The 24,591-nt window shown below is 31.5% G+C and overlaps 1 protein-coding gene across 2 annotated transcripts in view; it reads right to left on the bottom strand.

Annotated features, from left to right (window-relative positions):
• The window catches only part of LOC145260412 (regulator of microtubule dynamics protein 1-like), a 104,113-nt gene that overhangs the window by 17,905 nt on the left and 61,617 nt on the right, over positions 1-24,591 (bottom strand). For both annotated transcript variants that reach the window (XM_080118393.1, XM_080118392.1), the window contains 3 exons: positions 22,639-22,831; positions 13,594-13,760; positions 9,115-9,190 (listed from right to left, as the gene is read on the bottom strand). In XM_080118393.1, the coding sequence (XP_079974519.1) occupies positions 9,115-9,190; positions 13,594-13,760; positions 22,639-22,831 (436 nt within the window). The remainder of the gene's footprint in view (positions 1-9,114; positions 9,191-13,593; positions 13,761-22,638; positions 22,832-24,591) is intronic.

Here is a 24,591-nt window from a genome sequence, read left to right as displayed (position 1 = left end):
GTGTAAACACAGCGGCCTAGAAAGAAAATGGCTGCTAAGTTCTTAGAATGCATCCAACACGTATTGTAACACAACAATGATTTCATGCAGACTGACAGTTTCAAAATAATTCAATAGATTGCCACGCATTAGCAAATTATTGAAAGTGTGAAATCTAAAATTTACCATGTGCATTGAACCGTTATTCAGTCAACTGATGGTTGTAGATGGAAATATTAAAAAAATAGATTTTGTCATGCAATATGAAAAACTTTCCTTACAAACAATTATCTTTATAACCATTATTTGCAATCAAAAAATTAATTTTTTGACTGACAAACTTTCCTTACAAACAATTATCTTTATAACCATTATTTGCAATCAAAAAATTAATTTTTTGACTGACAAACTTTCCTTACAAACAATTATCTTTATAATTTATATGTGGAGTAAAGATTTCTTTCTGTTTTTACATACAACTCGAATTCAGCAGCCATTTTATTTCTATGCTACTATGTCTAGTTATTACCGAATAAATAGAATGATTGTTGGATTTTCACACAGCAAAACATCAAATAAGATTAAAATCTTGATAAAAAAAAAAAATGCAGTTCGGCACTATTTCAAAACATAAGCTTAATCTATCTATCTATATATATATATATATATATATATATATATATAAAAGTGAACGTGTGTGTACATTTTCCACCGCAATAGCTCTGTCAATTTTCAGTCTACAAACGTGAAATTTGATATACAGGGTACTGAGATTTGGGAAAATCTTTGTAATCCGTTTTCGGCCAGAAATTTGGCTGTTAAGGGGTCAAAGTTTAACGATTTGACCTTTGAGAACTATCAAACGCACCGGCAATTTCATACTATATATAGAAATAAATGAAAGATTAAAGTAAGACACGTTTTGTATATATTAATCAAATTGTGAACGAATAAACAAACAAACATACAGGAATACGAATTTATATATATATATATATATATATATATAGATATATAGTAGAGTGAAAAACCTAAACATGCCTAATTTGCATAACTATTTTTTGAACAGTCCATAATAAATTAAGGTTTGGTGTTTTTTGTTATATATATATATATATATATATATATATATATATAAATGTAATAGTTTTGTTGATTAGTAATTCAAGCTATTTACTAAAGAAAAAAAAGATAAATTAAAAAATGTGTATCAAAATGTTTATGTGAAGAAATGCTAAAATTTTTGTTTTATGTTTACAATTTAGTTATGAATGAATTGTCCAAGTAAAAGAAATTTTTTAAATAACGAAAATGTGAAGTGACAGCAAATAGCAATAATTACATTTCATTTAAATAATCGTTTTCATTCTATTCACAAAAAATTGAATGTTTTAACCAATATTAAATGTACTTTTTAAATTTAAGTGTAGACACTAAAATTAATATAGTTTAAAAAGAAAATAAGCAAAAGAATTTTAAAAGTACAAAAAATTATTAACATGAAAGTAAAAGTAAAAAAATATTAAAGTAAAAAACTATATAAAAGAAATATAAAAGTTAAAAAAATATAAAAGTTAAAAAAATATAAAAGTTAAAAAAATATAAAAGATAACATAAAAGTTTAAAAGAAAAATTTTTTAAATATTTTTTTTTTAAGAAAATAAAAATTAAGTTTTTTTGTAGTGTGAAAAATCAGTCCATGGTGTTGGGTGGGGAGGAACACAGCAATTGTTTTTATTTTTAATTGGAAGATTTTAAAGATTTAGTTGTTTGAGAGAAAAAAAATTATTTTGTTTATTTCCATTTTAGCAGAGATCAAAAATGAAATTTGTAATTAATGTATTAAAACAAAAAATATATCTATAAAACTGCAAACACAAACTCACTTATTTTTCAAACAAATAGCACAATCAACACAAGAACTGCACACCACACAGGAAGAGAATGAGAGAATGGGTAAGTACATTCAAAAGAGGAGAAGTCTTACCATAACGCAGTGGCTTACACAATCTGTTAATTCCTGGATAGACCAATGAACAGCAAAAGGTTTTGAAGTTTTTGTTTCTTATTTACAATATTTCAATCTTCTTATAATATACATTAAACATTGCATTTTACAACAGATATTTATTCTATATATTTATAAAAGTGAGAATTTTTGTGTGTATGTGTGAGGACATTTCTCAACCTATATACTCAACAAATTTTTGATCTAAAGATTTGAAATTTGGTATATAGAATATTCGGACATGTGGAAAACTTTTTAATCGGTTTCCATAAAAAAAAGGGTTGCCAAGGGGTCAGAATTAGCAAATTGGTACGTGGGGGTCGTCGGATTTTTATCTGTGTCAACTGTTTCACGATTGTGCATGCGCCATCGAGAAACATGACAACTTCTTTATGCTAAGAATAAGATTTTTTAAAAACACTATATGTAATTGTCAGTCAAGCTGGTGCAATGGTTATCATACATGACACAATGTCTTTAGGTTTTGGTATTGATCTCAGCTTGATTAATTCTTTTTTTACTTACAAGAAGTGAACTATTTAGCAAAAATAAACATAATACTCGCATGAACATGCCTCAGTTTCTGTATTAATGAAAATATGATATTTATATGTATTTTACAACCGGGCAACGCCAGGCAGCCTGCTAGTTTGTATATAAATTACTAAAATTACCGAGTCGGTAACAAAATCCGGACATGCATCAACGTCAGCTGGGAGGTGATGATAGCTCAATGGTTACTGACACGGACTGACAACGTGGTTGTGCCAAGTTCGAATTCAGTTTGTCCCACAGTAACAATTTCATTTAGGGACATTGGCAATGTTCACGTGGTCCCTCTTGCAGGTATCCGATACCCTTCTAGAAAGAATTTCTAATAGATTGATATTAGGGAAACAATGCCAAAAAAATCATCATCATCATGAATGATGTTCAACCAACCAACAAACAAACGTCAGCAGGGAGGTGATGGTTAACAACACAGACTGACAATCTGCCTGTGCCAGGTTTTGAATTCAGTTTGTTCTAACAATTTCACTTTAGGGGCCTTGACAGTCTTAACATGGTTCTTCCCATAAGTATCCGATATCTTTCTAGAAAGAATTCCAACTAGAATGATAACACGAAACGAACGCAAACAATAATTATCTAATCCATACAAAATAAATACATAATGCTTGGCAGCAGCAGCAGCAACAGACGACCGTAACCATTCAAAATATTCCAGTCTTCTTGACAGATTTGTGTACCAACAGATCACCGCGAAGACAAGTAGAGCCATAGGCTCCACTATGCGCAAGTTCTTCAACAGCCTTGATCTGTTAACGATACACCAAACTGGGGACCATCGTAAACTAACTTCGTTTTACGTGCACGTCATCAGTACCACTATTCGTGGAAACACCTTGAGCCTGCTCGCCATCTAACAAGCCAGCAAAACAACCAATGAAAAGTACTAGATACTTGCATATTGGTTTTGAAAAGAACATTTAATTAATTATTCTTTGCCTCTTGATTAATCGAATAATAAAACATTAGATAAATATTTTAATAATTCCAATGTCTTTTCATTAAGTAAACTTTTTTTTTATATTCAATTAAATTTAATGTCTTTTATAGAAACAAAGTTTTTTTACATACAGCTAATAATAAAATAAATGACAATAAGTACACACACACAGATATATATATATATATATATATATATATATATATATGAATGACTATCAGCGAAAAGGGACTATCTCTAAGTCGATGTGACTTTTGTTCTTTTGTTCGTTTATGTATATTTAGCACTGATGACTGCCTCAATGGTATAAGAATGATAAAAAATAAGTATATACTGAGGACTATATATAATATACCAATAAAGGGTCAAAATAATTGTACGCTTGTGTAGGAAATAAAAATAAAACTTGTGTGAGATGAGCATAAAAATAAGTACCTGTTCCCAGTGAAGCAGTGTATTATATATATATATATATTTGTATATTTTGGCAGCAAGTCATTATTCAAGCACGTCTGATTGAACACTGAGTTCTTTTTTCTGACTTTCAATTCAATATATATGCATTTGTATATACTTTGTTGTTATATTTAACATACATCTTGCTTCATAAATAAAAGGATTGATATAAATAAAGGGTGAAATATAATTGAATAAGCATTTTCCCCACACACACACACACACATATATATATATACAGGGGCGTGCAAAAGTAGGTATACAGTATTGAAATTATTGACATTTTATTGAATTGAAAGCTACATACCTTAAAGTAAAAATGCATATACTTTTAGTCTTTTGTTTTTATTAATTAAATTTCCTTTCGATTAAATTGCATGTACTTTGAATCATTTATTTTTATTTTTTCAGTTAAATTGGCAATTTAACCATGGCCGGTAATTTGACTGACGAACAGCGAAAATGGATATTAAAACAATACTGGAAGACAGAAAATAGTGAACGCGTAAGAGAACAGTGGTTCAAAACCTTTGCAACACCTCCCCCAACAAGGCTCACGGTTTATCGACTGCGTGACAAATTTGAACAGACAGGGAGTATCCACAATGCACAGAGAAGTGGTCGACCAATTACTGTGACCACACAAGAAAATGAATTCAAAGTTCCTCAGGCATTCACTCAGAGCCCACAGAAATCGAAATACAGAGCCTCATCTGAACTTGGTATTGAGCGTAGATCATTGGGGCGCCTGATGAATTGTGCCGGTCTAAAGATGTACACGCCTCGATTGATACATGGTTTATTGGAAGATGACTCGGATCGTCGTTTACAATTTTCTGAAAACATCCTGAGCAAGGAACTTGAAGGTAACGGTATTCTAAATAAAATTGTATGGTCTGATGAAGCCAACTTTAAATTATCAGGTGCCGTTAATCGACACAATTGCGTTTATTATGCAACTGAAAACCCTCGCATCACTATTGAAAAACAACTCAATCAACCCGGGGTAACAGTATGGGCCGGGCTTTCTTGCAAAGGTGTTGTTGGCCCCATTTTTCTTCACACAAGCATTGATCAAACTGTGTACTTAAACATGTTGCAGGATACAATAATACCCCAAGTACGTGAACAATACCAAAATGATGACTTATTTTCAACAAGACGGGGCCCCACCTCATTTTGCACTCACTGTGCGAGCACTACTTGACTTAAAATTTCCCAACAAATGGATTGGACGCCATGGCGCCATTGACTGGCCACCACGCTTGCCAGATTTAACTCCTATGGATTTCTTTTTTTGGGGCACAGTAAAAAATAAGGTTTTTGCACGCAAGCCTCGCACTGTCGAAAACATGATTCAGTTCATTTTGGAAGCTTGTCAGGAAATTGATGCTGATAAAGATCTTTGTTCTAGAGTGTGCATGAGTGTTCGTTCTCGATTAGAGGAATGTGTTAACGCTGACGGCAAGCAATTTGAATACCTGCGGAAATAGGGCTTCCTATTACATGTATTTCTTATTATACGTGCTAATTATTACTTGTTTATGCAACATTTGTTTGTCTGTATAATAAATACCTTAAACTTTATACATTTTTTCTTTTTTTGACCACTGTATACCTACTTTTGCATGCTAATATATGTGTCTGTATATATAATCCTTATAAATATTAATATTGTATTATTTGTATTTGCTGTATTTAATATTTTATTATTTATTTATCTGCTTCAATTAGTAAAATATTCTAAAAATTACGAAAAGTGATCAAGTAGAAAAATAATTACAAGTAAAAATAAAATTTATCGAATTAGTTTTATTGTATTTGTTAATGTTGAAGAGTTCTTAAAATGCAGGGGAGGTAACTGCAGTTTATGATTTTAACAAAATAATTGTAATCTGCTATTTTCAAACAGAAAATGTTTTTTTATTTTTTAAATATTTAAAAAACAAAAATCTTTTTTGTAAAAAAATAGTTCTATCAAAACTTCTACAATAGAAAAATAACTTTTAATGAAAAACTTTACGATAAAATTCATCTGGGAAATAAATTTTATCTGACATTTTAAATTATGTTCATCACATGATGTAAGCAACAGAACTTAATTATTACCTTTGTCAAATGATCTTTTTTTTTAGTATGCATTATATAATGATTTCGCTTCATTGCACACATTTCTTTTTTCTTTAATAATTATTTTTCTAACCTATCATTTTTCGTAATTTTTGGATATGTTACTATTTGAGACTTGACAATTATAAAGGTGCCATTTGTTTCACTTGAAATTCAATAGTTTTTTGTTTGTATAATATAGAAGCTCCAAAATGTTCATTTGATTTATAAACATTTTAAAAATGTTTTAGGACCAAGTATCATCAACAACCATTTATATTTGTTAAGATGAATTATACATCAAACAGAAATGAAAAAAAAATTACAATACCCAAGTAAAAAAAAAATCTGTTGAATTCAGCTTCATTATTACCAAAATATTTAAATTAATATTTACATCATTTAAATTAATTATTAAAATATTTTTGATTAAAGATTATGACTAAATCATTCAAATTTTAATTTAATTATGAGTCAGGAAGTAAAATTACGGTTATAGTCAGCTAACGTACTTCCTAAATTCTGGCATAGCTACTACCGGAAAGGGTGATAGGGAAAATAAGTTAATCCACTTTTATTGTTCTTCAGTATGTCTCTTGTGAAGCAATTTATTGAAATAAAATACAAGGAAAGGACATTATTGAAAAACATACAATAAAATTTAACAAAATTATACAGATAAAAATAAGTCTTTATTTGCACTTTTAACCAACAAAATTTAAAAAAAAAAGAAAAAAGGTTTTTATTTTATTTGAAAGTTTATAAGAAATATTTGTTTATGAAATTATAAAAATAAGTTTTTTAAATCTTAAAAATAATTTTATTTATTTGAATTCATATAATAATAGATATATGTTCATGAAAGTATAAAAATAAAATTATTGAAATCAGAATAACAAAATTACAAATATCAAAAAATGTATCCAATGCATAATATTCACAAAATATTTTAAAAAGTGTTTTGAATATTTTTTTTATAAAAAAAAAGAAAAAAAGAGCACAAAAAGTGTTTTCAGTAATTCTTTAAAAAATAAAACTAATTTCAATAATTCTTAATTAAAATATGACCAAAATACTTTTCAATGATTATTAAATAAAAAAAGAATGATTGAAAAATGTAATAAATAAAAAAAGAATAATATATGCACAGAGGAAATATAAGTATGAGAGAAAAAACAGCCAAGGAACTGATTTGCTTTATATATTATTTTTTATTGGGATCTTTTGAGATGAATAATTTGTGTATTTAGAGGATAGGTTGGTTGAAATGTGGTGAAACAACAACTGAAGATAAAGATAACAGTCCACAAATAAATAAAATAAATACACTGATTTGCTTTGTCACTGTTCCAGTAGCAGCCACACTGGAAGTTAGGAAGTATGTTAGCTGACTATAACCAAAATTACTTTCTTTCATTCTTATGGGCAGTTATTTGTAAAAAAAAAAAAAAAAGTTTGCTTTCTTTCTAACACAGTGGCTAATAAGATTGAAGCATAAATCAAAGAGAGAGAGAGAGAGAGAGAGAGATAGAGAGAGAGAGAGAGGAGGGAGTTGTCAGGTGAAAACCTATCAATGTGTGTCATGTGAAACAACACACCTGATAATTTTGATATTTTGAAGGTTTCAATGAACTCTGCACAGGTCACTAATCTAGTCAGTTTATATTGAACAAAATTCTTGGTGCAAGTCCAGAGTTCAACCTAATAAAAAAAAAAATATACAGAAAAATCTTTTTGCTGTAAATACCTGTCATGGAACGAAGATGTCATACTCCAAAAATAACATAAATTGATCAAGTTCTTTTTTTTTTTTTTTAAATTAAGAAAATCAAATTTTATGACGAAGTGAGACAGTGTTTTAATCTACCATGTTTAATATGGATGAGTACTATTAAAATCTTTAGTAATTATTTCGAAAATGATTTTATATATATATATATATATATATATATAAAAACTACTTGATCGATTTACATGGTTTTTGGAATATGACATTTTTGTTCTCTGATGAGTGCGTACACCATAAAGATTTTTCTCTATGTTTTTTTTTTTTTTTTATTAGGTTGGATTCTGGATGAGAAAAAAAATTTTCTTTTCTCAAGAGATATGGCTGGGTTAAATGTGTATGCCATATTTTTATTCTTACTTTTCTGTTTTGCTTCTATTTTTTTTTTTTTTTTGGCATTATTAGGATAGTTTATTGTTGGGATAAGAAATCCATTCCAATAAGTTGGTTTTAAGTTTACTCTCATATCCCTATAGTCTATAACAAAATTGTCAAACATATTGTCTGTCTGAAGCAATTCATATTTAAAATTAACTTTTTTTTTAAAATGTAGCTTATAATTTTAAAACAATGTTATTCAATTAATGCAATAATTAAACAAGCAATTCAAGGAAATTTCATGGAAATTAGATTGAAAAAAAAATATTTATAAAGTCTTTGGTTCGGGTCCAGAATTCCTCAAAATAAAGAAAAATCTATATATGTAACTCATAACTAAAAGAAAACATATTCCAAAAATCACAGAAATAAAACTATTTGATCAATTTACAAATAAGTCCGATTTTATCAGTAATCATCTTGCCCACCATTTTATAAACAATCTCAAGAAGAAAAAAAGGAGATAACATAATTCAAACTTCAAAGATTTTTGTTGTAATGCCTAGGAATTCCCATTAATCGCTCAATGATTTTCTTTATAAAAATTAAACTACTTGATCAATTTACATCATTTTTGGAATATGATATTTTCATTTTGTCATAGGTGCGTACATCATTCAGATTTTTCTTTATTTTGTTTTTTTAATCTAAAAGCAATTCTAGACAAGAACCAAGTTTTTTTTAATAAGATGTGTCTGTCTCCGGTCTCTCCTATGATTCAATTTGGGGTTTGGAGCTAACTTACCTAACAAGTCACTGAAGTTTTTGTGAACCCATGATTGTCACATGTTATGTTATATTGCACACAAGCACATATATAACCAGACAGATACATACATGTGCACATGAGAAATTGAGTTTGTTCTTAATAATAATTTATTGATTTACCTTGATTGAATAGGCAAGTTCGATTTGTTCATGAATTCCCAAATATTCAGTAAGGCTTCCAACAATGATCGCATACCTAAATAAAAAAGAAAAAAAAAAAAGCACTTTTCTTTTAATATGGAAGAAATAAAAATCAACAAGTAATCAAAAAATGATAGAATAAAAAAAAAAAGGGTTGCTTGTTGGAAAACAGGCACAAGCTCAATATGACAGTTAATAAATTTACTGGAAAACTCTGATATAATTACTACTGATGGGATGACTCCAATATTTTTCCCTGATTCTGATACAATTACAGATTCTGATTCTTTATAAATCTCTAATTATTTAACCATAAGATTGTTATTTTACCCGATTTCCGTAAAAATACATGTTAAATATGCAGATATTTTCCTAAACGTACAAAATACACTTATGGGGAATGATCAATCGATTTTAGCTTCATTGATAATAAATATTTATTGATTTTAAATTATTTTATCATTATTACCAGCAACGGAAGATTTTGGTTTAAACAAAATCAAATAAAAAAGACAATTAAAAGAATCGTTTTGGCATCAGAAAATAGGCATCAATTTTTTCGATTCTGATGCCCTCAAATCTTCCAATTTTCCGGATTCCAATTAATCATCCCAACACTAATAATTACGTATTATGTAAACGTAGATGTCTATACCAAAAATTACAGAAAATTATCAAGTAGACTTTTAATTAAAAATAAAAGTTTTATCGTGTATTTCCCATTCTATGTAGGATCAAACACATTTTACGTAAAAATGTTAACAGTTTGTGCTCCTTCATTATTAGCGCAAAATAAAAAAAAAAAAAAAATCAAAATATTGAATTTCAAATGAAACCAATGATATCTATTTAATTATCATGTCAGAGTAATGAAAATATCTAAAATTACGAAAAACGATAAGGTAGAAAATCTAAATATTTATTTACTTGTCCGACGTCACAAAAAAACATCACAAACATTAATTAATGAGAAACGAATTACCTCACTTTATCAGTTAACAATCATTAAAACCATTTTCTCTCAAAAAATTTTCAAAATAAAACATGGCTGCCTGTTTATGGTTTCAAATTAGCTATTTTATTTTATAATTTAAAAAAAAAGTCATGTTGAGAGAAGACTATAAGTTTTTTTTTTATTATAAATTCTTAAAAAAAACAAAAAAACGTACAAATGAATTGACATCTGTTCCTTTATAATTTATATTAAAAAATTATTCAGTAAAATAAAATGTATTGAATTTTCATTGAAAAAAAAAAAAAAAAAAAAAATCAAAGTTTTTTTAAAATCGATTCTTTTTAGGTTAAAAAAAAAAAAGCCTTTGTAAAAAAAAAAAAAATTGTTTGAAATTCGTCGTTATTTGTTTAATTTTATTCGTTTTATTTAAGTGTTTTAAAAATTTTCAACTACCATGGAATTTCCATGGGCTCTGCTAGTTAATTATTAATGAAAACAGTTTCCAAAGACAATTTAACAAAAATTTCTGCTAAAAAGCTAAACAGGAGAGCACCAAGGGGGATAATCATTTTCTGAAAACTGAAATCATAGGCCAATTTAGTAAAACTCAATAACCAGTGCCTTCAAAATTGGTACAAATGTGATTTTGTGCAGATTGTAGTGTTTGGGGTCAGACAAAAAAATTTTTTTTTAATATATAACTACTGCATCTATTTATATGCTTATAATCTTGTAAAGTAACAAGATTTCTCGTCACCTCATATGCAAATGAGATAATGCTGGTTTCAATAAAAGGCTTGTTTTTCAGAGACTGAGTTGATTCGGATTTCAAAGTAACAAGCTTTGTCAAATTCAACTCTTTAATTTCTTAGTTGAAAGTGCAGAATATATAACAACCCATTTGAGAAAGTGCAGAATAGTTAACTGATTATTTAACCATAACTAGTGAGGGATTGTGGGTTAATACCTTTCCAAAAAGTGTTGGTGTTTAATTGTATACATTAAAGTTTTGGGAGGAATTCAGAAAAACCACACTAAATGAGCTGATTGGTCATTCGTTCTCATGTCCTGACTATCATAAAAAAAAACAACAAAAAAAACCTTGATGCCTTCAAAGCATGCGGACCAGATCTTATCCTTTAGCCATTGGTTTTTAACCGTTTTTTTTTTTTTTTTTTTTAATTCACTGATTTTTTTTATTATCATATAACAAATAGTTGTTTCACAATTTTGTTATTTATTAATAATATTAGGTGGAGAAGAAAGTTCTTGCAGAATTTTTAATTTTGATTTCAAATGATGTATTTTCAATTAAGTTCATTATAATACCTTAAACTTTACTTTATATATCATTTTAAAGAGCGTTTTTAGCTTTATCTAACTGTTTAAATTATAATCTTTTTAGAACATTGAATACAGGATGAAAAAACACAATTTTCTTATTTCAATTCAAACTAGGCTGAAAAGTTGCTGAAACAGCTTGCGATATCAATGAAGCGCTTGGCCCAGGAACCACTATTGAATGCACAGCATGACGGTGGTTTAAGAAATTTCATGGCAGCGACGAATCTTGAAAATGACGAGTGTAGTTGTCGGCCGTCGGATGTTGACAACAATCAATCAAGAGCCTTAGTGGAAGCTAATTCACAAACAACTGTTCGAGAACTTACTTCTGAATTAAATGCGATGTATATGACAATTTCTAACCACTTGAGAGAGATTGGAATGACAAAAAAAACTTGATAAATAGATGCCTCATGAATTTAATGACAACCAAAAGAAACGCCATTATGAAGTATCATCTTCCTTTCTTTTACATAAGAATGACCCGTTTCTCAACTAGGTTGTGACTTGGGATAAAAAGTGGGTTCTTTACAACAACCTGCGACGCTCAGCTCAGTAGTTAGACACCGACGAAGCTCCACAACACTTCCCAAAGCCAGAGTTGCACCAAAAGAAAGTCATGCTGACTATTTCGTGTGAATGGTCTCATCGATTAGTTTTTCTGAATGCAGGCGAAACCATTACAACATAGAAGTACTGTCATGAAATGCATCAGAAACTTCGACAACAACACCCAACATTAGTCAACAGAAAATACCCAATTCTCCTCCATGACAATTCCCAACCACATATTACTAAACCAACTTTGCAGAAATTGAACGAATTGGGCACTGAAATTCTGCCTCATCTACCATACTCTCCAAACCTCTCATCTACCGACTACCACTTTTTTAAGCATCTCTACAACTTTCTGCATGAGAAATGCTTCCAAAAACCTAAGCGATACCAAAAATGAATTCAGCAATTTCATCGCCACCAGAATGCAAGATTTTTATGTTACTGGCATGAATACACTTGTTTTGCGTGAGCAAAAGTGTGCCGATTCAAATGGTGCTTCTTTTGATCAATAAATTTTTTTTAGTTGAGATATGTTCATCTGAATTTAAAAGTTAAAAACTGCAAGAACTTTCTTGTCGACCTGATAAATATTTACAAATATTTAATATTTGCGTTCAAATCTTTTCTTTAGAAGGATTAACCTTCTACCCTATCAGGCTTGTGTATATACACAACAAGAAGAGACAACAAAAACAAAATACAAAAGTATTTTTTTTTTTTTTAAATAAGACTGAGAAGGGAATTTAAAAGTGGAGATATTGGTGGAGTATTTTTTATAAATGCAAAGTAAGTTTGAAATAAAAAAAATATATAAATAAATGAATAAAAAACAGGGTGCCGATGTTGGGAGGGATAAAAACAAAAGAACAGAGCAGAGAATCTTTCTTTTTTTCATTTTAAAAATAAAAATACTATAAAAGGAAGTAGTAAAAATATTTCCACTGTTTGAATGCATTGAAATGGGAGACATAATGGTTCAGAAACCAGTCAAAATGCAAATTAAAAAAAAAAAAAATAAATAAAAAATATTTATTTAAATTCTAATGTTTTACCCCTATAAGAGACTTCATCAGGAAAATAAAGACTTTTTTTTTTTTTTTTTTTTTTTTTTACATAGCATATTGTTATTTAGCTGTCTGTAGTCTTCTGTTCTTATTGAAAATCAAGAAATTGTTTTTATACCCAAGTCCAGTGGCTTCATGCCTTGGTGTGAATGTGAGGTTGGTTGGTTGTTTTTGTTTTACGGCATATCAACCCTTTTCAGGTTATTTAATGCCGAATCCAAAGATTTTGAAGAAAAATTTTTTAATAGAATATATTTGTTGTTTTCAAGTCGGTTTCTATTTAACCCATAGTTGGGACCCTAACAGGTACTACCACTCCGGGTCAGAGTGGACCTGGGAGCAATGGCAATTAAAGGGTAGCTCCACACTCCCCAAAGCCCGCAAGCTAGGGCCTCACCACCGGATATATTTTAACGTCATATCCAGGACCGGGAACGTGTGAGTAAGTAGAAAAGTAAAAAGGGAGGGGGGGGATAAAAGAATTTAAGGAAGCAGGGGACAAAAATAAAAAATACAGCAAAGTGGGAAAAGACTTACCATTTATGGGCATTTGCACTATCGACATCTAACACGATAGAAGCATTTGCATAATCGCGAGCTTGAAGGAGCAATTCTTTTTTTTCTTTACTTTGAGACTTATGGGTGTCAGCCATTTGAAATGTCGACTTGGACAGACGCCAGGTGAATTCGGAATTGGTTTTATACTGAAAGAGAAAATAACAATAGTAGCAGTAGTGACAGAAGCAGCAGTCTTTGAAATGGTAAAATAGTTTGTTTGACAAATTTTAGAACATTAAATAATGTGCATTTTTTTATCAAATTCATTATTAAATGAATAAATTCATATTATTTAGATTATCCGGAGTGTTATTTTCATCTTCAGTATTATTAACACAACATTTCGGTCAATATGACCTCTGACCTTCTTTGGACGTATCTTGTTGAACTCAAGAATCTTTCTGTGGATTGCATTGGACTGGATGGGTTTAATGACTTTTTCAGCCTTTTTCTTTTTTTGGCCATTAAAAGTCGGAAGAGTTTTTCAAAAGAAATTAGTTGTGTGCATATTTTATATGTGTTTATAGTTGAATATGTATATATGGATGTCTTTAAATTTTCTTAGATTTTTGTATATAGATTTACCTTTTTTTTTAGGTATGATAGGATATTCATCGAGTTGACTTTTTCAAAAAGATTCTCCATATTGTTTCCCACATAGTACAGTTTTCTGGTTGGAGCAAAGTCAGTACGTTTAACTAGGATGTGTTCCACTGTGAGCCTCTCTTGGCATGGGGTGCATTCTGGTGCCGATTCTTCATTGAGTATATATGAATGGGTTATATTGGTGTGTCCTATGCGTAGTTGAGTCAGTATTATATCTTCTTGGCATGATCTTTCTGTGGATTTCAGAGATCTGCACAGAATTTCTAAGGGAACCTTTTATTTAATCCACAGGGGTAGCATGCTCTCGTTCAGTCAGCCATGAATGGGTAGAAGTTTTAATCAATTCGCAATTGTATTTTGCATGTCAATCCATGATTGAACCTTCAACCTCCAAAAGAGTGTAACTTATGACCGAATTTTACCAAGTATTTTATCTAGTAAGCCACGGGTCCTTACAAATTCATGAGTTTGACTAAAAGATTCCAAAGTTTGACAAGAAACACCTGAAGAAGGTGGGCGGTTACGTCGACCGAAACGTTGTGCAAATAACACTCAAGAGTAGAACTTGAGTTCGAATAGTATGGACACTTGGTTTGATTGTTCATTATGAATTCTAAAAGGCCCAATCTTTCATATATAGTTCTTTGCCTTTACTGGCGAAAGAAAATTTATGCTACATACATTTTCAAACCATCGGATATCCTTTAAGAAGTGGACCAAGATATCAGCATTATTCTACCACAAAATTATCTCAAGTTACTACATATCACTCCTTCAACAGAAGCTTGCCTATAAATCACTCAACACCACCATTACATTTGCTCTTTTTATTTTAACCATATATAACCGGTAAGAAGAACTTCATCTCCATTTATTAATGACTAGCATGGTTACCCAATGTTGCCTGGGGCCATGGATAAGAAAACAGAAGAGTTAAAAAAATGAGTGTAAACATCTTTCGTTTTAATAAAACTCTGCTATCCTCCCCACTCTTTCTCTCCCTGTATCACTTTCATCCTTCTCACGTTTTCTGGCAATTGGAGGGGGGAAAAAAAAAAAAAAAAAAGAAAAGTCAATGATAGTTCGTACATAATAAAGAAATAAAAAGCAAAAAAATAAGAAGAACAAAAAACAAAAAACCAAAACACAATAAACAAAATAAAACAAAACAAAAAAAAATACTCTAAATGTTGACCCCCCCCCCCAACCGCCATTGCCAATTCTATTCCTAGTGACCCCAAAACAATGAATGTGGTTATACTTTCCCAAAGATAATACCCCAAAAGAATATATCAGCTCAGAGCGTGTCTTTTGCAGTTTTTTTCCTTTTAACTGGACACATGGAAAGATGACTTTCCTTTATAAAATAGACAACTAAAAAACATTAAAATCAATTAAAAAAAATTTTTTCTTTTAAGTGGAAGGAGGAGGGGTGCATTGTTAGGGATATTTCGTTTGTTCTTTTTTCCCTTCTGCTTCAAACAAGCTTTTTAAAAGCATCTTTGACTTATTGAAAACATGACGTAACTATAGCAACCAAGTTCAATCATAAAAAAATCTTTATAACAGCATCTCTAGTCCAAATCAATAAAACAAAATCATTTCTTCACTTGAGCCAACAAAAAGAAAAAATTAAATGAGTCTGCATCTTTCCCTTCATTTCACACAGCTATGGCGGAAAGTTAACTGCTTAGCAAGACGATAAATATGATAAATAATTGTATACACAATCCCCTAGTGGCATGAAAAATTAGTAAAAAATAATGAGAACAGAACATTTTTCTTAAACTAGCAAGGCAACCCAACGTAGCTGGGTTTCTTTTTGACCTTTCTATCTTGACATCGGTGCCCTTCCTTTTACCCTGACCTCTTACACTGACATCGACCACTAGATTTTCAAACGAGTTTTGCACAATACCAAAGCAGGAAATGGTACTTTGAGCAGTTTCCTCCCGATGTGGCAACAGTACTCTATCTTTGGACGTATTTGGTTCTAATACAAATAAAAGATTGCGGAGGGACTAAGATACGTTCTGGGTAGATAGAATAATGCAACATTTCAGGTCAGGTGAAGGTTAGTTTTAGGAGCTTGTCAAAACAGGGCGCATTCTCAAAACAAGAGCCGCTCATTTAAATTGTCCAAATTCTTTTAGGAAAAAATAGAAGTAAAAATGATTATTCCCCAGGTGAGGTTTGAATTGACAACCTCTGCCTCCAAGTTGAAAAAAAATGTCTTAATTTTTTTTAAAAAATCATATTATTGCATTTTTGAGATGAAGATTGATTCATATTATTTGGATTCTTTAGATTACCATCCTCATCTCCGCTGTTATTTTATTTATTTTCACAACATTTTGGTCAACGTAACTTCTCTACTACTTGTGGAAGGACCATGGCATAGTGGATAAAGTAGTTGGTAAAATTCAGTTGTAAGTAATACTCTTCTGGAGGATGAAGGTTCAAATCTTAGTGTGAATGATACTAAAAATATAATTGCAAATTACTTACAACTTCTAAAGAAAAAATTAGACCATTCCAGTAATGATCCAGTCTCTGTTGATTTTGTGGTGAGAGTACCCACCCAGACTTTGCCTTCTCTCTTTGAGAAGAGATTAGTTTATTGCTAAACACCTGAAGCACCCTTACCAGTGAATGCTGATGGGGCTGTCCAGGCACTTATTGTAGATCAGAGTGCTCCTCCTCAGGGGCAGTGACTTCTCAATACCATTTTCTGACCCTGGTGTCTAAGTTCTTGCAGTGGGAGATAAATAAACAACCCCCATGGATTAAATAAAGTGTTCTGTTCAAAATTCTGTGTAGATTCCTGAGTTTGACAAGATAAACCTGAAGAAAGCTGGAGATCACATCAACCAAAAAACATTGTGAAAATAACCTCTTTTTTTTTTTATTTTTAAAAAATTTTTTTTTAACATTTTCACCCCAAACAAGGCACATTGCCACTTTGATGTAGGGGGCTACTATGAGGGACCAAGTTGCAAGGGTACTATATAGGGAGTTTAGCAGCAAGATATCTGTTCACATTACACTTACACTTCTGCATGTCAGTACAGTTGGGGAAGCAGGAAACCGGAAGAGAATTCCAAAGTCTAGCAGTTCTGGAAAGAAGCTATTAGAGTATAAGGTCTTCCTACATCTAGGGATCTCTACTGTATAGGGATGGGATTTTGTTGCTTGTCGGAGGTATTTTCGTCGAGGGGGAACAAGGGCTTGTAGTTCGTTGGAGCATCCACCATTAAAATACTTGTAAAACAGGCAACATTTCGTTGATGGAACAGGGGCTGAAACTTAGATGACAGTTCGGATCTATCAGGTTGGTGACTCTTTTGGACTTTGTCCAGGAGCGAGAGACTAGTAGCAGATGCACCAGCCCAAATGTGACAGCAGTACTCCATACATGGGCGAATGGTGGCTTTGTAGAGGTACAGGATATTTTCAGACGTAAGTAACCTTCTAGCATGGTAGAGAGAGCCCACATTCTTCGCAGCAGCCTTGGCAATGATCTCGATGTATCTATTCCAACTCATGTTTCCTGTGAACGTTAAGCCAACTTAAGAACAATATTCCGAAGAATCCAAATATGAATTATTGTTTTTTATACTTACCACCACTTATCAAGGCACAAATACCACTTAAGGATTAAGGATTAATGCGATTATCAACTGGTGTACAACAATATTACAAGAGGATTGGAAACAATGGATGAAAAGGGCAAGATCTGATTACTTAGGTGTGGCATAGTAACCGACTGACCCATGTGACAAGTATGAAATGATGATGCTATATATAAACCACACCAGATCTTTTTTTTTCCCTTCTCCCTTATCTATAGAGTTAAATGTAAGTCAGAAGAAAGGGAAAGAAATAACCAAAGAAACAATGTATCTGAAAAATGTTATCTTGTTAAATTTTTTTCCTGGTGTTATGGATCACAGACATAGTAGATTGTAATGGTAAGTACTCTGCCATTTTCTTCTATTCATATACAACACTGTTTCCATGGTCTTTTATGGTTGTGTTGACGTCCCTCAGCAGTCACCAGACTGCTGAGGGCGGGGGTGAGCACAGTGGCCCACAAATAAATAAAACTCCAATGCATTTTATAGTTTTGCTCTGTGTGACACTATTGTGGAAAATAACCATCAGTATGCTAAGATATACATTTATGTAATCTGTCAGGGCCTCTTGGTCATCGATTGACATCGACTCTTCTCAGAGTCACAACCTGCCTTTTACTGGCCCAGAATGTAAACTACCCTCAACTGTTATAAACTCAAGACTGTTCTTAACTGTTGCAAAACTTACCATCACTCCTAAAACTATCTAAACTAACTCTAAATATATTGACCTTTATGTCTGATCCTTTGTCCCAGTTACTACCACACCTTGATTAACAATCTTATTTCAACTTTGTGTACCTTGGTGAAAAACTTCCTCCCTATTATCTTTCTACTAACCTCACTTCCTATAGCCTTTGTTCTGCTGATAAATTTCTTGTTTTTGCAGTAGTTTTTCCTATTTTTATTCATTTTTTTAAAAATTTCTTAACACTTGGGGAGGAGCGAATATTAATATCACACTACTAGCAATACAAATAACATGAAAAAAATTCAACTTCAAAGTCATAACAAAATTGAACAAGACAAACAAAGGACTCCATATCCTTTCTGATAGAGCTTTATAACAAATACATAAAAAGGACTTAACACTTTCCTGCAGTTTCACAGTAGACCTGATTCTAAGAAATGTATTATTATGACTTACGTCCACATACATTTGAATGTGGGGGGGGGGTCAAACTCCTGAAGTCAAATGTATATGGACGTATGTAATAATACACTTCTAACAATCAGATCTACCAGAAAATTTGCAGGGAAATGTTCGACCTCTTTTAATTATTTATTACTTATTGTTAAATATTATACTAGTGGGGGTACCCGGTGTTACCCAGGTGTTTGGAGGTGTGAAAGAAAAAAGGTGTGAATAGGGCGGGAGGCCTGAACCCCTGACGAACGTTGTCCGGGTGTTTAAAAAAAAAAAAAAAAAAAAAAAAAAGTGTTAGTAGCTAGGCAGGCTCGAACCCGTGACAAACATGTGATGCGAAGGCGGAAAAGAAAGTGAAAGAAAACGTGAAATCCTTCCGTTACGCTAAGAAAACATAGGAAGTGAACAGCGTTTAAATTTAACAATTTCAATCAAAAGTTGACTTGCTAAGTGAATGAGTTCACACAGGTGCAGAAATGAACATTGGCTGAAAGCCAGTTCAGCTTTCCGCCCATTTGTTTCCTCCACGATGTTGGGGAAACCAAGCTTCCTCGAAAAAGGGGAACTCTCAAATGAATAGCAATTGTCTGATATGAAGGGTTTGCCCCACATTGATCAAAGTTAATTGCTTTCAAGACGTCCCCACACGAAAGGCCGCTGACGCCTTTGCATCTGTGACTTTCGCTTTATTTATAAGAAAAAGCTGAACAAACACGCGACAGAACAAAATAGCGTGCACTTTGTAAAAGTCGCTCTAATAAAAGATATAGACAATCTCTGTTTGCAAATCGTAGATATTACAATCTAGGAAGTATATACAAAGTTCTAAAGAATAGTAGTTTTTGCATATGCATGCAAACAACTGCCCTTTCTATAATAAATGTAATTTTACAGTGATGTATAAAGAAAACCACATAAAATCAATCAGAAACAAAGATGCAGCCCAGAGTAAACAATGGAATTATTGTATTTTTTTTTTTATTGGGCCCATTATTATAGCTACAATGATACAAAGCAAAGAAAAAAAAAAAAAAAAAAAATCAACATTTCTATAACAATTGCTACCAATACAGAATGATGCTGCTACCCATTGCCTGAAACACCACTCCATTTCCCTCTTCACCTCTTTGTACCACTGACCGTTCTTAGTTTTACTGTATGGTCACCACTTATCAAAGACAAGAATAATTTGAGGATAAGGGTTAATGAGACTGCATAATTATCAGCTGAGAGATAGGAAATATTGTGACAAAATTACATGGTCAACTTCACTGACCCCAATGTTATTTCCATAGTCTTCTTTTTTCTTTCATCTTCTCTTCTGGCCAGGTTGTGATTTCCCACATTGGTGGTTGCCAAAAGGGTTGCATATGGTTTCACAAGCATAAAAAAAATAAAATAACACAAAAAGCACAAATTCTAACACATTCTGTTCTGCAAATATCAGTTGCATTGTGTTTGCATGAATGTATGTGTGACACCATCGACCCTCTACATGAGAAGGTCCACATCTACGTTGTTCTTCATCAGTTGATACCAGCTCATCTTGGCTCATTAAAGCTCTCTCGATCTGGTTCAAACTACGACCTTTGTTTAACTGTGTCACACTTGCAACTGGAAATTGTTATCAACTGTTGCAAAACCCAAAACTGTCCATAAACTGTTCCCCAATTCATTGCCACTCCTAAAAATGACTAAACTAATTCTAACCATATTGATCTTCTTTGTCCTAACCATCGCCACACCTTGATGAACAATCCTACCTCAGCTTCCTTTTGTCTTCCTTGGTGAACAACTTCCTATCCATTGTCATCTCACCAACCCTATTTCCTATACCTTTGTTTGTCCGATAAACTCATTTCCTCTTTTTTTTGTATACTTTTTCTCTTTTTCTTTTTTCCTAACACTTAGGGGAAAGGGACGTCGATAATATCAGAACTGTACAACTATGCATTGTTGTCAGCTCCAAGAACTTGGAAATGTTAATAAGCCTGAAAAATGGATGCTTCATAAATTGTTTGCAAATCTCAACTTGCAATTTACAGTTGTTTTCTAGATTTGATGGCAAGGATTTTTTTTTCTGGAGTCCATTAAAGCACTAAAATATTTCACATCAGTGACTGTTAAGGGGGCGTGCATGTGCTCACAAGTATAAAACTAAAATAAGACAGAATTTGACACGTTCTGTAAATATTAGCTGCCATCTGTGACACCATTGACCTCCCGAATGCTATGGTCCACATCTTAGTAGTTGTCTGCTGAGACCAGTATCGTTGGTTGATCAATTCATTTCCCCATCGGCTCAGAGCTACAACCTGCATTCTGAGTCAAACTTGCAATTGTCGTCAACCAGACACTGTCCTCCACTTACTGTTGTTGACAATCATAACCTATTCCAAACTGTTGTAAAACTAAGTCACTTCTAAAACTAACTCTAACAATATATCTGATCCTTTTATTTACAACCCCACCTCAGCTCTCTTTTGTGTTCCTTGGTGAACAACTTCCTATGCATTGTCTTTCCACCAACTATTTCCTATACCTCTGTTGTTCTGATAAACTTATTTCTTCTTTTGTTGTTATACGCTTTCCTCTTTTATTTTTTCTTCCTAATACTTGTGGGGAGGGGGATAAACATCAATAATAACAATATTACAGGAATGCTAAACACTATCAATAATTTCCCCCACTCTTTATCTGTGCCTAAACCTAAACGTAGATTCCATGAACAAAGCTTCTTTCTTAGAACTGCACACCTGTGGAAATCTTCCGTTTACCTGCTTTCCAGCTGACTACGATATGCCCATCTTCAAGTCCAATGTAAACAAGTTCTTGATGAGCCGTTCACCTTAAGTAATCCAATTTACCAAATTTACACTAATAACGATTCCTATGATATTGCCACATTGACTAGTGTACACTTTTTAATCCTTGTCCTCGAGTGGCATCTGAGCCTTGATAAGTGGTAATTCCTATGTAAAAAAAAAGATCCTTTTTTAATCGTTTATAAAAAATCAACGTAGTTCCTATGTTAAACTATGTTAAACTCCATTTTTGTCCCATCTGACCATTGCGCCTCCAAACTAGCTAACGTCAATCAAACTAGAGTTTCTACTCTAGGAGCTGAGTATTTTAACAGTTTCTCATATGCTGGTTGAGCGATAGATAGATAGATAGAGAGAGAGAGAGAGAGAGGGGGGGGAGAGAACTCTGTTGAACAACAGATTGTGGAAACGAAAAGCGGTTGGTTGTTGGAGGTGGGGCTACGTGGTAAGCCTGAGTTCGATGTCACCTCCCTCCCCAGATTAAAATTTCAAGTCCAATGTAAACAAGTTCTTGATGAGCCGTTCACCTTAAGTAATCCAATTTACCAAATTTACACTAATAACGATTCCTATGATATTGCCACATTGACTAGTGTACACTCTTTAACCCTTATCTTTGATCCTCGAATGGCCTCTGGACCTTGATAAGAGGTGATTCCCTTTAAAAAAACATTGATAAAAGTTATGACCAGTGTTTTATTATAGGGCAGTTTATAAGGGTTTGTTGACTGGATTTGCAATGATGAAAGGAATTGATTGGGTAAAAAATAAAAAAAAAAAAATGGAAAAAATAAAACGTTGCAAGACTTACCTTCTCCTGACTTTCATGGAGAAGGGTAAAAGCTTTCTTCTGATCTTCTTTAGAGCCCTCCATGAGCAAGTCGACTTTCACAAAGAAAGCATCATCCCCTTTGCGCCCAATGATGTCGGAATAATCACCAACATGTTCACGACTTGCTGATGGTGATTCCCCAACTTTAGGGCTCTTGAGGTCTAAATTATTGCTGAAAAGAAAAGAAAAAAAAAAAAAAAAAAAAACTTAATGTTTTCTTTTCTTTAAGAAAAACAAGATTTTTACATCTTTACAATTGCAACAACTTGAATTATAATGAAATCATTTTTTAAATTGTTCAGCTTTTGGCTTGGGTATCTCGATTATCATAAGCAATTTTATTCTTGGTGCGAGAACTTCAATAGTCACAAATAGTAAAAATTTTGACTTCAGTACTTCTGTGACAGAAGTAAAACCAATTTCATCATTTGTGTGATTAATCCAAAGTTTCTTGTCAAAGCAGGAGTTATTTCCCTTGACAGAGATAAGATAAATGGTTTTCTTTCATAAAAAAAAAGATAATTTTATTTTTTTAATTTTGTTTAAAAAAATAAACAGACTCTAGATCATGGTGTAACATCTGACTTCCTAACTAGTCTTCCAGGCTCTCTTTCCTTTGGACCCATGGTCTCTTTTCTTAAATAACTGCTTGAGAGTACAGTTGACTCACTTTTTCATCCATATTCCTTTTCAAATTTTTTTTATTCTTTTGTCCTATTCTTTTTTAATTTATTAATGTCATAAATAAAAGGATATTTCTGTTTTTCCCATTTCTCTCCAAAATAATCCTGCATTTTCGCTTAATTTGATCTGATTTCCTCCAAATTTCTAAATTATATGCCCTGCTTGTATAAGCTCCCAAATTTTTGGTCTGGCTACTCAAATAGTCAAATTTTTAACCCAAATCGTTTATCATAAATAGTAAAATTTTTAGTCAAGATATTCCAATAGTCATAGTAAAATTTTTGGTGTGACTACACCAATGGTCATAAACAGTTTAATTTAGCCTTCAAATATTGGCTAAAAAAGGAATGGTAAACAAAAAAAGAAATATGTGATCAAAAAAAAGTAATTAGAAAAATGAGAAAACAGAGCAAAAGATAGTGTGTATATGATTTTGGTGACAATATTTATTTCTAGCAGAATTGTTAAAAAAAAAAAAAAATTAACAGAAGAATGTCAAAATTTAAAAAAAATGTCTTCAATTTGAAAAAAAAAAGCATCAGAAACAATTGAACATATATTAAATGTTTATAAATGGAAATAAATACAACATATAAATAAAAAATTTGAAATTCCAAATATGTATCTGGAATTCAAAAAATATATATTTTTTCTTTTTGTTACCTTTTCAGATTTCAAACAAACAATTAAATAAAATAATTTTTAAATAGAAATTATTCTTTATAAATTTATTAAAAAATAGAAATGAAAGAAAATGTTTTTTTTTTAACTGAAAATATAAATAAAAGTTCATAAATTTAAAATAAAGTAACTCTGTATAAAAATCGCCATTACCCAGTAGTCTTAATTGCATATTTGTTTTGCTCACCCTCCCCTAAAAAGTTATTTTGAGAAAAAAAGTAATATTTTTTTGGAAATTCAATCAATAACTGAACATATGTTGTAAACTAGAAAAAAAAAATCAATTTTGCAACAAAATCATGAATAAAGAAATAATTTCTATTCGTTTTGTAACTATCTCGTAATTTTTTTAAAATAAATAATTATTTTATGAAATATAAATAACATAGAAGGGAGATAGTATGAAGAAGTGATAAGTGTTTGCAGATTAAAATATGAATTTTTTCCCTTACATTATTTGGGTTACTGAAATTTTTATTATCATGATGATCTTGTCAGGTGAACTAATTCTTTTTTTTTTTTTTTTTTTTTAAACAAACTGAAGCAAAAGATGTATTATAAAAACAT

This window comes from Euprymna scolopes, chromosome 36 (assembly GCF_053919585.1).
Source record: "Euprymna scolopes isolate OS-2025 chromosome 36, ASM5391958v1, whole genome shotgun sequence".
NCBI classification, from domain to species: domain Eukaryota; kingdom Metazoa; phylum Mollusca; class Cephalopoda; order Sepiida; family Sepiolidae; genus Euprymna; species Euprymna scolopes.
This window is presented reverse-complemented; position numbering and strand designations above follow the sequence as displayed.